The sequence below is a fragment of the Tinamus guttatus genome, unplaced genomic scaffold (assembly GCF_059628265.1).
Source record: "Tinamus guttatus ecotype Peru unplaced genomic scaffold, ASM5962826v1 Tinamus_guttatus_pri_ptg000032l, whole genome shotgun sequence".
Taxonomy (NCBI): Eukaryota; Metazoa; Chordata; class Aves; order Tinamiformes; family Tinamidae; genus Tinamus; species Tinamus guttatus.
The window spans coordinates 1,691,983-1,707,928 of NW_028288566.1; the positions used below are offsets into that span (position 1 = coordinate 1,691,983).

Genomic DNA, 15,946 nt, shown 5'->3' on the forward strand with positions numbered 1-15,946 from the left:
GAACTCTTTTTTTTGTCTCCTTGCCTCCTTGGACCATGGTGTGCTAGTGACTCATCAGTGGTGTCTAGAGCTAACTAGAGGGGTTTAGGTTGTCTCTTCCCACTTGGGGACATGGTAAAACAGCTCAGAGTGGAGGGTTAGGAACATCCTTAAGGAATAAACAGTGGTTGGGGAAACCATTTCTCTGCTAGAGGCCGGCACGAGCTGCAGGTAACACCATAGTTTCTCATCTTAGTATCCAGGAATGAGGCTCTGGGTATTTGGGGTTTCCGGGCAAAGAGCCTGGATCTAGCAGGTCTCTATGTGCAGTTGGAAGTAAACTCTTTCCTCCTGCTGCAGAGTAAAAAAGCTGTATTTTTCTATGTGCCCAAGGCCCTGCTCCTTGCACAGGCCACTTCACTTGGCAACAGAAAATGAAAATAGCAGCTAAAGCACCAAAAGGATGGTGCTACCTGGCTGGGATGCTTCTTTGCTCCACAGATGACCTCTTTTGTTTTCTTTCCCTCATGTTGAAACACAAACCGCTCCTCAGCTGGGTATTGCCAAAGTCCTCATAATCTTTGGTGTTTTACAAGTATTGAACCAGCTCTGTGATAAGGGCTATTATTAGACAACCGGTTTTAATAGATGCAGGAAATTTCAGTATTAGCCATAGCTCTGTGCCTCGGAGCAAGTCCTTATCAGTGATGAAGTCTATATTAGCCTGTGGAAGTTCATGAATCCTGTCATGCACATTTCCCAAGGGCTGTTAATTAAAATAGCTTTGTCACTGCAGCCTATTCGGGTTGCTATTATATTTGTTTTGGAGATAAAAAACAGAAGCTGAAGTAATAACAGACTGATGACTTCAGGCTGTCATCCTTGTGCACCTTTCCAACATGCACAGTCATTCCCAGCATCACATCCCTCAGCACGGATCACATCTGTCTTCCTAAACGGAGTCTGGTCCTCTTTAGTTTTGCCCTTCAGTAGGATCAAATTAAACCCAGGGAAAAGAGTGTTTTCCCCTGTAGTGTCTGTGTTGCTGCCAGCACAGGCAGAAAAGAAAAAGGAAGTGCAGTCCAGCATTGATTTTGGGGACCTCTCTGCTCTCTGACATGGGTGGCAGCTTCCCATCATCTCAATGCTGTCCAGTTTACCCCTGAAACACAAGGATTTTCCATCACTTACGAAACAGTCACTGAATAGGTTGTTTGTTCTTTCAGCGAGTCCATCAGCGTCCCCATGATTCCTTTGGGCCTCAAGGAGACCAAGGAGCTGGACTTGTTGATACCACTGAAGGTAAGTCTTGAGGGTTTGCATGCCTGATGTAATTTAGACTGACTAGGAAACCAAATTGGGGGATATTTCTGCATATGGGCACCATTGAGAGCTGTAGAGGGGACTGTACAGCAGCTGTAGACCATTTTCTTCTTTGGAATGGTGACTTTTAGGACCTGGCAAAAATAAATTCAGGATGAGGAGGTAAAAGACAGGGGAGGGGAAGATACAAGGCTGAGGAGTGGAACAGTGGGGAAGTGATCACAATTTTCCCAGGCTGCTGGAGGGCAGAGGCCTGGCAGGCCTGCAGCATCCCTTTGTATGAACTAGGGGTGTCGTGCCTAGGGAGATCACATTCCTGGCTTTTCTTGGTGCAGATTTCCAAAAACCTTGTTGAGAAAGCTGGCATGTTGCTTCTACAGAGTTCTCAGAAGTCACCTTTCAAATCTTGAATGTCTGTTTTCAAGGGTGACTGTGGATTTTCTTCTGTTCCCCCCCAGGATCTCATCAGTGAGCACTATGGAGAGGATGGTGTCTTGTTTGAAAAGGAAATCAAAGAGTTCATGGAGTTGCGGCAGGTCTGTGTCCCTCGAGTTGCAAAATCTTGCTCTGGCTTGCGGGAAGTCTCGCTGAAGGTGCCACTTTTTCCTCTGTGTCCCTTCATGCTCCTTCCAAACTTCCTTGTGGTTTTGGGTGCTGGATTCCTATAGCATACATTAGAACACGTTGGCTTCAGCTCTTAGGTTACAAAATGTTATAGACCACTAAATAATTATTTTCCTTCCCCAGCTAACACATTATATAGTAGTAGTCAAAGAAAAGGAAATGTAATCTGGTAAGGGTGAACTTTATCCTCTCCTACCTAATAGCTTCTCATAAGTATTTTCAGTTTTGCCTTGCCATAAAGCTTTGACCTCATGAGCAGGAAGAATGTTCTTTCCCAGCCTTATAAAGGTCCCAGTCCTGTTCTTCAGGCTGTGGGAGGGGAGCCCTGGAAGGTCAGAGGCTGGGAGAGGGCTCCTGACTGAAACTAGACATTAGTAAAAGCCATCAAATCAATTCCTGTCTCGTATTTTCTATTATTCTATTATCAGATGGATTTCTTCCCTAAAGTTCCCTAAAGTTTATTTAATCAGACTGTGCATGCGTTTCTCTCTTAAGAAAAAAAAAAAAAGGAAGTAATTAAATATCCCAGCTTGATTTAGTTGAGCTTTGCCATCAGAACAAAGGCAGAACTGGAACAGCACCTGGTTTTAGTTTGCTGGGTTCAGTCTGTGTACCCCAACTTGGACTTTGTACCTCCCCAGCCCTTTCCATAGATAAACCCATATCAGCTGTTACACAAGAGGCTGCCTCCCTCTGCTGCACAACCACTGAGCGTGGTGCTGAGAAGCTGGGAAGTCACATTAGGGAAATTCTCTCCCTTTGACTGCATGTTCTATGGTAGTCTTGAAGGTCTTGGCCCAATGATGCCCTCCTGCCCATTGAAATACTTTGCCTGGAAAGAGAGGGGCTCTGCGCAGAGCCTTTTAGGGTGGAGTTTCTCCCACGTAAGCCAATGTTGTACACCATAGAGCTAAGTACTGCTGACCAGCATCTAAATTTCGTGTTCCTTCTGTTCCCTCCTCTCTCTTCCCACCCATGTGTCCATCCTCCCTCTCCTGTTTCTCCACAGGCGATGCGGACGCCGAGCCGGAATGAGGCTGGGCTCGAACTCCTCATGGAGTATTACAACCAGCTGTACTTCCTTGACAACCGCTTCTTCCCTCCCAGTAAAAACCTGGGTGTCTTCTTTCACTGGTACGCAAAGCCTTTTCCTTTCTGACCTTTGCACTTCCACAAGCATTCCTAAATGGGGCTAATGTGGGTGTGTTGGGGCCGGAAGGTAAATAGGACCAGACCTCGTGGCTGTCTGCAGGGGTCATCTTCCCTCGTAATGTCTGGAAGATCCAACCTGTCTTTTTTTGACCTCAAGAGCAATACAGGGGCCAGCTGACACGGAGAGCTGGCTTTCCTTCTTGCTTTTGGCTTAATATTGGCTTAAAACATTTGGCAGATCCATTAAAGGAGGCACGTGGAAACACATGCTCTGTGGGGACTGGGAATGAATTGCTGGGGGAATTGCGGCTGCCTCTTCCCATCTCCAGGTATGACTCTCTGACGGGGGTCCCTTCCCACCAGCGGGCACTGGCCTTTGAGAAAGGGAGCGTCCTCTTCAACATTGGAGCCCTGCACACCCAGATTGGGGCACGGCAGGACCGTGCCTCCCTGCCGGGAGTCAACCGGGCGATCGACGCATTTCAGAAGGCAGCCGGTAGGTTGGTTCCCCTTCCTCTTAACATGACCCAATCTGCGGTGCTACTGCAGGTACAAAGAGGGGCTGTGCTGGTCTGAAAGCCACCCGAAGGCCCCTTTCTCACTGCACAGAGCTAGGATGTCTGCACTGGGTCAACCTACAAGAGCCTGAAGGGGAGAGGAAATAGTTGGGGGAGAAAAAAAAAAAAGGGCTGGTAAAAAAGTAGAGGGCAAGAAAAGGAATGATTTGCCTTCTGGTTATCTCCTAGGGAAATGCTGATCCACCTGCAAGCATATTTGACTGGTGCAGAGGAAGGGATTTTTTTTTCCCTTCTTGCCCACAACTGGCAGAAGGTGATAGCTTGAACTCCAACAAAAACTCTTAGTAAATGCTAGACTGGCATGGAATTGTGATTGTCCAGGGCTTTTAAGAGCAATCCACAGGCATGAGGATCTGTCTTGTTGCCAGTTATGATGAGAAACCTAAGATGTGTGTGGTACATCTGCACAAACATCCTGGAGCTGACTCTAGGGATGTTCCTACTGTGGTGCTATTGGAGATTGATCTCAGAATCTTTTTCCTAGGAAAGGTGATTCCTCCTGTTTGCAGCCCAAACAGCTGCAGCAAACAACAAGCAAAACAGCTACCTGGAGCTTTTCCCTTCTGTAGGTGCATTTAACTACTTGAAGGAAAACTTCTCCAATGCCCCCAGCCTGGACATGAGTGCCTCTTCCCTGAACATGCTGGTGCGGCTGATGATCGCGCAGGTGCAGGAGTGTGTCTTCGAGAAGGTGACCTTGCTCCGAGCCCAGAGCGACTTCCTCACGCAACTGCAGCTTGCCCAAGAAGCAGCCAGGGTAAGTGCTGCCTCCGGGCTCCACGGCAAAGCCAGGCAAGGGTGTCATGGACAGAAAGCAGAGGATTTTGTAGGGTTGACACCGGTGGGAGCAAGCAAGAGGGGTCCTACGAGCTGTGGTACAGCCTCACAGATTACCATGAAGCATCTGGAGAGCAGTGTGAACATGTGGAAACAGCATCCTTCTGGGCATTGCTTGCCTGTGTGTGCATGCTGGGCTGTTTGTAAATATTGCTGGTTGTTAATCCCACTATAAAGAAAAGAAACAATCCCCTCAGTGGTTTAGGGGCTAAGTCATGCACACTGTTGACATAACTGCATTTCCTAACCTTGAATTATGAATAGAATTAGCCCAATGTCCTTATCGGAGTTAAGCCCTTAATCGTTCCACCTTGCCCTGCTGAGAATGTTGCCTTCTCTACGTAGCTGTAACAGTGCCAGGCCCAGGCCAAGAATAAAGTCAAGCTTCGGAAGATGCTCTGTCTGCCAGGCCCCACCTCTCATGTTGCCCTGAGATGGCTTCTGAGATCTCTGGGATGCACCAGCTGCTCAGTGTGATATCAGATTTGGCAATCACAGCATCACCATCTCTGGATGTACTGGAGCAGGGCAAACAGCTGAGCTGACGCAGTTTATTTTTCTCAGAGCAGGATTTATGAGGGGCTTTTCTGTGTCACTTTGGGCAAGGGACTAAGAGAATCTGTGCCTCGAAGCAGTTGGAGAGAGAGATCTTTATTATTCAAATATCCTGCGAGTACAAAATGCTGTTATGGGAGTTTGATGTGCTGGGTTAGAGCATATTCAAATTCAGATACCAGATCCCTGTGTAGGTTATGGTGCCTCCTTTCTCCTCCCTGGGGTCTCTGGTAGCAGGACAAACCATACAAGATGGGAAGTGCTCATGCAGCTGCCTCCCTGCTGCCCACGCAATAGGGATACCAGGACTCCCCAGGACAGCTAGAACTGGCATCCCTGGCTCCTACAAACTCTTAGGAGTGCCCACTGATGGAGGCAGCTCTGTCAGTGCCTCCAGACAGATGTGATAAATATCCCATTCAGCTTGAGTTTTGATGCCTGCAGGTTGAAGACGTCTACTCGCTGGTGCACCAGACGATGACCCAGGCCCACGTGAAGGATTATGTTCCCTTCTCTTGGACAACCATGGTCCATGTCAAGTCAGAGCATTTCAAGGCCCTCTCCCACTACTTTGCTGCCATTGCCCTCTGTGATTGCCCTGGTGAGTATGAAGCACCTCAGTTTTGTGGCTTGGATTTGGCTTCTCCTTTAGCCAAGTGCTGATCTGTTGTGGATGCTGTTGCAAATCATCCCAATAGCAGCCTAGCACATGGAAGATTGTGAGAAAGAACTAAAATGCTGTTCACAGAGTAACAGGATACAAAACCTAGAGCCTTTGGGAGGTTCTGAGCTATTGGTCCTGCTTGACAGTTTCCAAAAGAGACTTAAAAAAGCACACTCAGGCTAGATGCTCCCTCATTTCTTTTTTGATTTGCACTGTCCTTGCAATGTCTGTCAGACGAGGTCAGCAAAAAGGTGCTTGTAGGAGTGTCTCACGCTCCCTGCTTTTTGGGGCTGGGTAGATAAACACAGGGAAAGGCTGCCTGCTGACCAGTCCTGCCACACTGGTCCTCCTGGCAGGCCAGTCAGCGGTTGCAAGAAACAGGCCTTCCCTGGACAAACTGGTCTGGGCTACCCAAATTTAATTGCCAGCCTTGTGGCTGGCTGTGTGGGTGCAGATAGGGTGACATGAGTCTGCAGAGTTCGGATGGAGATTATGAGTCACATCCCCAGCTCCATCTGCGCTGTCAGCAGTGTTTGAGTGGGTGAGTTTGGGTCAGGCTGAGGATTTGAGGGACAGCAGCCGACGCGCGCTGTGACCTGCCATGTTGGCTCTCCATGGGATGGGAGACAGGCAGCAGACCTGAGCTGCTGCTTGGGGTTGTCTGAGACAGCAGTGCAGCCCTGCAGACCCCTGTCCTCCCTCTCGCCACCCAATTCACTTTTGTGAAGCTGTGAAGGGCCTTGTTGACCATTGAATCATCCCAGACACTAGCCCTGCTGCTTGTTTGCCTGCACCAAGGGGACCTGGTTTGTTAGCCAGGGCTATTCTGTTCACTGTCAAATCCATCTGCCTCATGTACATCCTTCCCTCTGCCTGATTTCTTTCCCTGCCTCATCATCCAGTCCCTCGCTCAGGTCTTTGCAGGATCTGCAGCTTTCCTGGACATCTTGACGAGATGCAGAAGGCTGCAGCGAACGCCCAATGCCCCAGAAACACGAAGGGGTCTATTTTAGTGTGTGTTGCACTGGGTTGCTGATCCCTGGAGGACAGCAGCGTCATGACTGCCGCTACAGCCTGCCCCAAAAAACGGGAGCGTGGGGAAGCGGGGCTGGCAGCCCTGCCCGGGGACGCAGCCAGCAGCAGCTCACTTGGGAGCTGCATCCGGCCCCCGCTCTCCGCAGCCTGCCCAAAATCTTCTCGCCAGGCCTGGGCTGTGTGGGCAATGCAGAACCAAGAGAGGCTTTTAGGGCTGAGTGAGAAAAGATGCTGGGTCAGAGGTGGGAGCAGGGCTTGAAGACAAAAGTGACAGAAGCAGCAGAGGACAAGGATGAAGTGAGGTTAGCAGGGACAGGACAAACTTCTCCCCGGACACTCTGTGGCTCTTTGCCTGCCCTAACCACGTTAGGTTCTTAGGAGACGTGAGTCTGCACATTTCCCACTTCAATTTTTTCACAAGTGCTGCCTGGTCAAATAATATGTGCCAAACTTTGCCACTTCTCCCAGCGTGCTCTGGCCCCGTTGCTCAGCATAGCAAATCCCTTGCTTCTGTAACCAACCGTAAATAAGCTCTTTATGCTGCAGTTTAGTCCCCTGTGGGTGCTTGCACGGAGAGAGTTGGCATCCAGAGTCAGCCTGATGGAGCTGCCTGTTCAACAGCCCACAGGGTGCCAATGTCAGGGGGGTTGGATGGGCTTTGGCATCTCCCTCGATTTGGATCAGCAATTCCTGGTGCTCTAGTACTGGAGCCCAAGAGGCCTCTTAACTTCTTGCTGTCCCATCCTGTCCCCAGGCTGGAGGAGAAAGGAGAAAAACAGGAATAGAAGTCCTTGGTCGTGCACTGGGATCCGAAGTGCAGCAAGAAGAAGGGAACAGATTTGGGTGTTCAGCTCCCCATTTACACTGTAGCCTGTCATTTTTGTACAGCTCTTGTGCTTTAGTTGTCACCTGGCTTAGCTCCATGTCACTAACCTTCAATAGGAATATTCAGGACCTTTATTTTCAATTCCGCTTCTAAAACAGACCAAAGGAGGGAAAAGAGCCAGATATTGAAGTGACGCGGACAAGACAAATCTTGCACTTTGCTTCAAAGCATGGTGTGACCTTTAATATAATAAATCTTCCCCCTCTGTCAGCTATTTTGTGTTTTTTTGCAGACTAAAGCTAAAGCCAAGCCCCCTTTGGATGAAAGAAAGCTACCCCTGAAGCTAGCAGGGCCATGTCCATGTCACCAGCGGGGATGTGACTCGCTGGACTTGCTGTCCACCTTCTCTTATCACCTGGGACTCCCTGCCCGTGGCTGAGCAGTGCCCTGACTTTCTCTAAACATGTTCCCACCTCTTGTTTTGCACAGCAGCTTCCGATGCCGAGCTCCCAGAGCACGAGAAGGCTTTTATCCAGTTTCATGTCACCATGCCGGACGGGCCGTCTCTCCGCGTCCTGCTGCAGGATCCCGAGGAGAGAAGGAAGCTGGGTAAGTGCGGGCTTGGTGGCAGATCAGGATTTGGGGCTCAAAGGCCAAAACCCAATATCAAATCTGATATATGAGCAGAGCAAACCTTTCTGCAACCCAACCACTCTGCTGTAGGAGTTTGAGGGGGTCTCTGTAACTCAAAGACACTTTTTGTCATCTTTTCTTTGAAAAGATGCCTTCCTGGGAAGGCAGTGATCAGAAGGTATCATGATTCCTTCTTTCCCCATGAGGATGTTTAAATGCTCTGTCAGTCACAGGAGTATTCTCTCTAATTGAGCATGTTGGATCTAACTTCCCTCATGCCCATATCCTCTTATTTTACATGGATACTTAAAGCATGACACCAGCCATGAAACAGTCAAGCCTTCACATTTTTCCTCCTTGGATAACATGTATGCAAGCAGTAAAAATTGTGCAGGGAGCCAGGATTGGAATAAAGCTATTGGCATTTGCCACTGCAGAGCTCCTTCTGGTTATGACCAAATGCAGCACTTCTTTCCTTTAGCCTTTAGACAGTGCTGGTGCTCAAGAACCAAGCGGAGCCCCAGAATATTGAGGCTTCTTTGCTGGGGTCCGTGGTGTGACCCCTGCGTGGGAAAGCCCGGACCCCAGCTAGCTGGTAATACTTATTATCTTTCTTCTATTAATAAAAGACAATATATATCTATGGTGGTTGCCTCTCTCCTTGTCAATTTGGTTACCGGACCCAACATCTTTAAGTCACTGCTGTGAAGGCAGAAGACATTGCAGCTAGGCTCAAAGGGAATACAGAACAGATAGCCCTTCTGCCCTACAATTCCTTTTTTTTTTTTTTTTTTTTTTTTTGCATACTTCTTACCAAATCTGTTCACTGTTTTTGTAAATGGTAGTCCCGCAGCTTCTCTCTGGAATCTTGGAGTTGCAGAGCTGCACTGAGCTCTTCCTGGCTCCCTCCTTGCCAACAGTAAAAATCCCATGGTCTGAAGGTAGTTATATCTATCATGGGGAGGTTGTACCCACCTTGTAGTGCAAGCTGCAAACCATTTCCAGGAACTCTGTTGCCTGCTCCCTGGGAAAAATTTCCAAGTGTTTCCAAAGGGGATCTCACGTTAATGCTACAAATCAGCCCCACTGTTGCTGGGAAGGAACATTTGCATGGATGAAGGATGAGAGAAGGGCCCTCAGCCCTGCAGCCAGAAACATTTAGGGGAGGACAGTTCAGTGGTCCACAATAAATAAAACAACCCACAGAGCCTGTACTGCTCTGTCTTGCTGAGTCTGATGCTGACCCTGAGGTTTCCTGAGCCAGATTTCCTGCAACGTATTGCAGGGAAATGTGTTTGCAGGTGGAGCTCCTGGAAGGAGTTTGGCTTGAGCTTTCAGCTGATCGACTTGCCTCTTAAGAAGATACAGTGAAGGCCGCCAGTGGCTTTTTTTAGCTACATCAAAAAGATCGAGAGATGAGAGCTTCTTCCCATGATGATTTTCAGCTTAAGGGGAAAGATAGCAACACTTGCTTATTCAGCTAAAGTTGAATCTTAACAGCCCTCCCCAAAGAGGCTCGAACAATGGGAAGCTCAGTTCGCTCCTGCGAGAATGTCATCTTGTTCACCTCCCACACAAAGTGTCTTTTGGTGCTCTTTTCCCTAATTGCAGAAGTGTGAAATGAAACAGGCCCTACCCGGAATGAGTTTGTCACGTAGCCAGCCCGGGCAGAGTCCTCCCCTGGCTGCTTCGCCTCCTTTTGCGGCTAGCGGGTGGGAGGCAGAGGACATTCAGGAGGTTTTTTTTTTTCCTCACCCAAGCACAGGGAGACTCCCACAGCAACCTTTACGTGAACCCCCAAACCCGAGTATTACAGTAAACTGCCCCAGCACCTTTATCTGGTTTCCTGATTGGCATCAGCCAAGCTTCCAGCTCCGCTTGTTCTTCTGAGAGAAGACAGGATCTGCTCATCATTTTCTTGTAAAAAATTGAACATGCAGGCACCAACCTCAGCTCTGTTTTCAGGAAGAAAGTTGCAACACTAAAAACATCCCCCCGGATTTTTCCCCCCACCTTCTCTTGTTACATACTCTGATAACATTGTTTATATCAGGCATGTGATGTATTCCACCAGCTTTGCTAAACTGAAACCAAAAACTGCCTAACTTCGTGGTCAATTCCTGTTTGATCAACTGGCTGAGCAGGCACTGTCATTTGAAAGGTGAATTTATGGTCTCACAGGGAGGCAGTGTCCCAGGTTGGTGGTGATTTAGAAAGCAGCTAATGATCTGAGACCTGCCTCAGCCTGTATCTCCTGTGACCTCATGTTATCCATTTGTTCGTCAATAGAAATAGAAGGAATCAGTGGCAGTCATTACCAAGCCGCATAAAATCAAGGCATGCCTGTGTTTGTGCTTTCCTCCCCCCATAAGTTGCAGTTACTTTAATTAAGATCTATTGCATTTGACAAGAAAACACAAGTGATGATTTTGCAGAACCTTTTCCTCTCAGTTTTATATCCAGCCTCAAAGTATTTCCTTGACTGGAAATTTTATTTCTGAGAAGAACAAAGGAGCGTTATTTAGGGAACTGATTGATTTCCACTCATTCTCTGGAGCAAATCCTGGTCATCTCCCTGGATTATGTTGCCACCGTGTGTCTTGAAACTGGTACTGCTAGCAGCACATATGTTTTTCTTATATATGGATATTAAGCTTTTTTATATATAGTTCAACGTTAGCTGTGGACATCTTTGTTGTAGTCTCTTGCAAAACAGGGATATTTGAATTTGTAGGTCCCATATTCACAGGTCATCAGTCCTCACTCCTGATATCTAGATGTATCTGGCTCAATGGGGTAGTGTTTACATCTCTCCTGACATTTATCACCACTGTGCTTTTGCCAAGGTGAAAACAAATGGAAGTCTTTTTGGGAGGAAAAAAGCAAGAAGGGGCACCAAAGAGGGAGAAATGCAAGTATGGGCACCAAAGAGGGCAAAAAGCAGGACCTGCAGGGAAAAGTGAAGGACTGGGGTTTGCTCAGCCTAGAAAAGAAGGAAGAGAAGCATCAAACCATCCTAAAGCTGTAAGGCAGTCACAGGGAGGACAAAATCTGATTGTCGTCTGTGCTCACCAGGGACTCCGGGAGCCGGAGAGAAGTTAATTTGCAGAGGAGATTTAGGTTAAATGTTAGGTGAAACTTTGCTCGCTGCAAGGGCAGCGAAGCGACGTCTCCACCTCCCTCGCTAGGTGATGGCAGCTCCTTCGCCGGTGCTTTTAGGGAACATCTGCCATGTATTCTCAGCCCTGTCCCTCCTGCCAGGGAGTGAAGTAGGTCACCCCTCAAGGTCCCTTCCAGCCCTACATAGAGGCATTAAGCTGGCGACTGGGACCTACTCCCATTTAACGCACGTTGAAAGCCTGGCAGGCTGCTAACGTGACTGGGCTGTCCCTGAAACACATCGAGTGACACAGCAACTGAAACTCCTTTAATCCGTGGGCAGCCAAGCAAGCAAGACTGCCTGGTGTTGAAGAGGTAGCGACAGGAGAGCTGTGTGGATCTCTTGCTGGCGTGGCCAGGCTGTGATTTCTGTTCTGCTTTTTCCAGCAAAGGCTCATCTGAAGAAAGCCATCATGAAGCACGAAGAAGCCATGAGAATCCACAGCTTATGCAAGATCCTGCGGAAGATGGATATTCTCCAGGAGGTCCTTTCCTTTGCTCACAAACGCTCACTGAGCAAATACTCAGAAATTGACCATGAAGAGGACTTCTTTGAAACAGGAGATGCCCCAGATATTCACCGTAAGTGATTTTGGGGTGTATTCTGCGTGGGGGAGAGTGCCTCAGATAAGGGATGCAATATGCAAGGGTCCTGTGGAATGGGCAAACTCTGCAGGGTTTTATGGAGTTAATGTGATATGTAGCTGTGGGCAAAAGGTTGTGCATGTGTAAGAGGAGCTGGGCTCCCTATACTGAAATGGAGCACTGCTAATGTGAATGGGCTGGAGTTCTGAGTTTCATGTTTGTAGCTCCGTGAGCAGGTCCGAGCTCTTCTGGGTTATGTTTTCCCTACCTCAAACATGTTCACAGTGAGGTAGCAAACCCGCTGCCACTTGGCTGATGCTAAAATTACATGACCCTGGCGTGTGTGCTTTCTCTTTTTAACACTAGCCAAAACCCATCAGAAACCGGAGATAAAATCACCCAACTTTTCCCAGGTGAAGGTGACCGATCTCTTCCACAGACTGGTATGTACGGATGTGGAGCGGGGTGGCACTCTGTGGTCATGGGCAAGGTCAGAGATAAAAGTGCTCCTGTTATGCAGGCAGCCTTTCCAGGCAGCATTTAGGGGCACTCGAAGAAGCAAAAAAGCCCCCGCAGCCTGCAAAGTTCTGTTTCTTCTCCAAAACGCCATCTGGAAAGCAAATGCTGCCTTCTTCTCTTATTATTTCGTTAGTCATAGAAGCAACAGCAGGTTAGTTAGTTGACAAGCAGGGATTTCATCCAGCTCCCCCCGAGAAGACAGCAGGCACACACACAAAAGCTTGTCCTTTCATCCTGCTGTAAGAAGCAGTAGGACTGTGAGTCATTCTTCCCTCCTGGTGCAGGCACTTCCCTCAAGGGCTTCCTTCCAGCAGGAGACGAGCCACCTCCTCCCAGGCAGGAGCTTTTGCAGCAGAATGGGCAAGGGGGGGGCCATATTTGTGCATGATCTAGATGGAGCAAGACCTATTCAGTCCCTGAAAATCAGCAAGGGGCTTTGGTGTGAAGATTCCTGGATGTAAAGTGGAGTGGACACCTCTCTTGAAGCAATGACCTATCCTGGTGCAGTCCACTCTGAACTGGTTGCATCCCCCAGAGCCAGGCTGCAGTGAAAACCTCAATCCCTGACCCTCATTTGATGATGAGTTTTATTTCCTTAAAAGAGAAATTGAGAAAGGGGGAAATTGTTTGATTCAAAACTGTAATGTTTAAACTGACCCAAGTTTACCCTGATGGTGAGACTTCCTTCTCCTTTGCAGTGTCGGAGGATGTCCTCATCTATGTTGGCTCTCCTCTGACATGAGACCTCCAGAGATTCTTTCCAATCCACATAAGCTTGTGTTGCTTCACTCAAAGCCAGAGTCTAACAAGTGCTCTTAACTCCTCTAGCCTTGCGCTGCACAAATCTGCTGCTTTTTTTGGCATGAAGGCAGGCTGAAATCCTGAGCAGGCTCAAAACAGGTCAAAAAAATGCAAAAGACAGGATTTTTTGTCCTCCTTCCTCTCCGTCAGTGGGTATTTTTGCAGCACACGGTCCTCAGAGAGTTGCTCTTGCGCTAGAAGGTATTTTCACTGTTTCTGCTTTGCCCTAGGGACCCCTCTCAGTTTTCTCAGCCAAAAACAAGTGGTACCCAGTACGAAGAGTCCACCTGATGAGAGGGGAGAACGGCTTTGGGTTCACGCTTCGAGGAGACTCTCCCGTTCTCATCGCTGGTGTCATCCCTGGAGGTTGTGCTGCTGTGAGTATCCCATGTGCTTGCTGCCCATGGCTTTCCCCCTGCCAGGGATGATGGAATTGGGGTTGCCTTAAGGGCTGCCTGGCAGTTTTAGCACTTAACATTAGGCAGCCAGCATAACTTGGGAACAACACTGATCTGTCTAGCTGGAGACTTAACCCTGCTGGATCTGTGCCTCAGGTTGGCAGATGGGTGCTTCCAAAAGTGTTGAGCTGTGGTTTTAAGAAGATAACTAAGGAAAAATATAGAGGTTAGCTCAGGTTCTAACTGCTGGGGTCTTTTTTTCTCTCCTGTTTCTCATCTGGGAAATGAAAGTAGATGGAACAAAATGGCAAGTTTAGTACAGAGATCATCTCTGAAAACTCTGGAGTGGGCTTTGACTCTAAACAAAGATAGCAAAATGGGGGTATCCAGATGCATACAAGTTTCTGAACCTCCATTCCAACTGGCCCTGCATGTCCTGGCTGGCATGCTGAGTTTCTCCAACCTCTACCAATGATGTTGGCTACATCTCCAGGGCCTGTATTAGGAGCTCTGTGTGTGTGGAGGTACTGAAATGCATGCATCTAGATTCGAAATGGCAATCCACCCTGGAGTCTTGCCATGAGCTGAACTGAGCCCGCAGCCCCAGGCTAGTGCGTGCTTTGGTTTAAATGTGTAAAGAGCCTTGTTGAAGCCTGATTTGCAAAGCCTGGGTGTTAGACCTTGCTCTAAACCTGCTCTGAGGCAGTGACTGCAGGCAGTGATTTTTCTGGAGACACATCGTATTTATCTTCTGGCAGTAGGCAGGTCAGAGTTGGATGCGAGAGTTGGATAGAGCATCCCCCCTCCACAAGCACACTGGTAAACAAATTCAGAATTGCTAGACTGAAAAAAGTAATGAGCAGCCTCACGCTACAGCGCAGACATGTCCGTGTTCTCCGTTCCCTTGCAGGAAGCTGGGCTGAAGGAAGGGGACTACATCATCTCAGTGAACGGCAAGGATTGCAAGTGGTCCAAGCACGCCGAAGTGGTGCAGCTGCTGAAGAGCACTGGTGAAGAGGGAGTGGAGATTGGTGTGATAACGCTCCAGGACTCAGAGGGGCCGAAAACTGTAAGTCATGAGGGCGTTTTGCAAGCAAAGCTTGGCAAAATCCTTAAGTAGGAAACTGCAACTGTGGGGAGAAATTTGCTTTAGTCTGCTTAAAACAAGGCTCTGCTTTGTCTCCTGCATGGTGGGTTTGTTTACAGCTGGCCTGGCAAATACAAAGCACTGGTAGCTGCTTTCAGAGGAGGAGGGCCATCTATCTTCACTCCTAGCTGCAAAATAGTCACCAAGGCAAGCTGACCCAGCGGCTGCTTTGTGAAAGACAGAGGTTCCCTACTGGTCTGTAATGGATGAAGGTAGCAAGGCAATGAGGATTTTTTTCTTCCTTTTACTGCATAAGTTTCCTTTCCTTGCAGCCAGTGCAGCAGAGAGGCTATAAATGAGACCTGTTCTGCCTGAGGTGGAGGCTCCTCAGCCTATGTGCATGTGGCTTGTGTGTGTCGGGGAGTTAAAGCATCACAACACCAGAGATGATGGCTGCGGATTGCACTTGATAGAGGAAGCTGAAAATTTGAGTTCTTATCCTCGCCCTGGCTTTGTGCCACTCTGTTTTCAGATGCGTCTTAGGCTCCCAGACCCTGGCCATGTGAGGCATTCCTGTTATATACAGGGAAATATTCAGGAACAAGCAGAAATGCTACGGAAATGAACCACTCGAGTGGTAGAGACTATTCATGTGGGTTACCTCTTTGCCATGACACCTCACACTGGTCTCTGTTCCCCCTCCTGACAGGCAGACAAGAAGGCAGCGGTGATGTCTTCAGGAGGTGCACTGATGAAGAACAACAAGGAGAACAGCCGGAAAAGTCTAATGAACAGCAAGAGTGCCAGCACGCTGCTGGTCTGGAATAAGAAGAGCAAACGGAGCAAGAACAGCACTTACAGCGTCCCCTTCACCGCAGTGGGAGACAACGAGGCCATGTACTGAGACAGCCACCTGGCTAGGTCATGTTCTTCAAACTCTGGGCCTGCCGGACGTTGAATCCTGCAATGGCAGACCCTCAGCAGTGCAGGCAGTCTGTCTGGGGTGTCACTGCAGCACGATGCTCCTCTCGTTTGGAGGAGGCCTGGCTTCTAATGCTGTACCCGTCTGGGGTTACGCCACTGGTTGGATTCTCCTCAAAGATGTGAGTGACACACAGCCCCTGTCGCTACTGAATATTGGTTTCCTCTATCTCCCAGCTCCTGCATAAGTTGTCCTCAGCTAAACAGCAT

General features: G+C 48.5%; 1 protein-coding gene across 1 annotated transcript in view; it reads left to right on the forward strand.

The window, feature by feature from the left end:
• RHPN1 (rhophilin Rho GTPase binding protein 1) overlaps positions 1–15,737 on the forward strand; it is a 32,496-nt gene extending 16,759 nt beyond the window's left edge. Inside the window, exons 5-16 of the mRNA XM_088531353.1 lie at positions 1,206–1,281; positions 1,761–1,838; positions 2,936–3,060; positions 3,408–3,574; positions 4,226–4,413; positions 5,493–5,649; positions 8,063–8,182; positions 11,753–11,947; positions 12,317–12,393; positions 13,501–13,647; positions 14,579–14,737; positions 15,465–15,737. Of these exons, the coding sequence (XP_088387479.1) occupies positions 1,206–1,281; positions 1,761–1,838; positions 2,936–3,060; positions 3,408–3,574; positions 4,226–4,413; positions 5,493–5,649; positions 8,063–8,182; positions 11,753–11,947; positions 12,317–12,393; positions 13,501–13,647; positions 14,579–14,737; positions 15,465–15,659 (1,684 nt within the window). The 3' untranslated portion in view covers positions 15,660–15,737. The remainder of the gene's footprint in view (positions 1–1,205; positions 1,282–1,760; positions 1,839–2,935; positions 3,061–3,407; positions 3,575–4,225; positions 4,414–5,492; positions 5,650–8,062; positions 8,183–11,752; positions 11,948–12,316; positions 12,394–13,500; positions 13,648–14,578; positions 14,738–15,464) is intronic.
• The last annotated feature ends 209 nt before the right edge of the window (positions 15,738–15,946 follow it).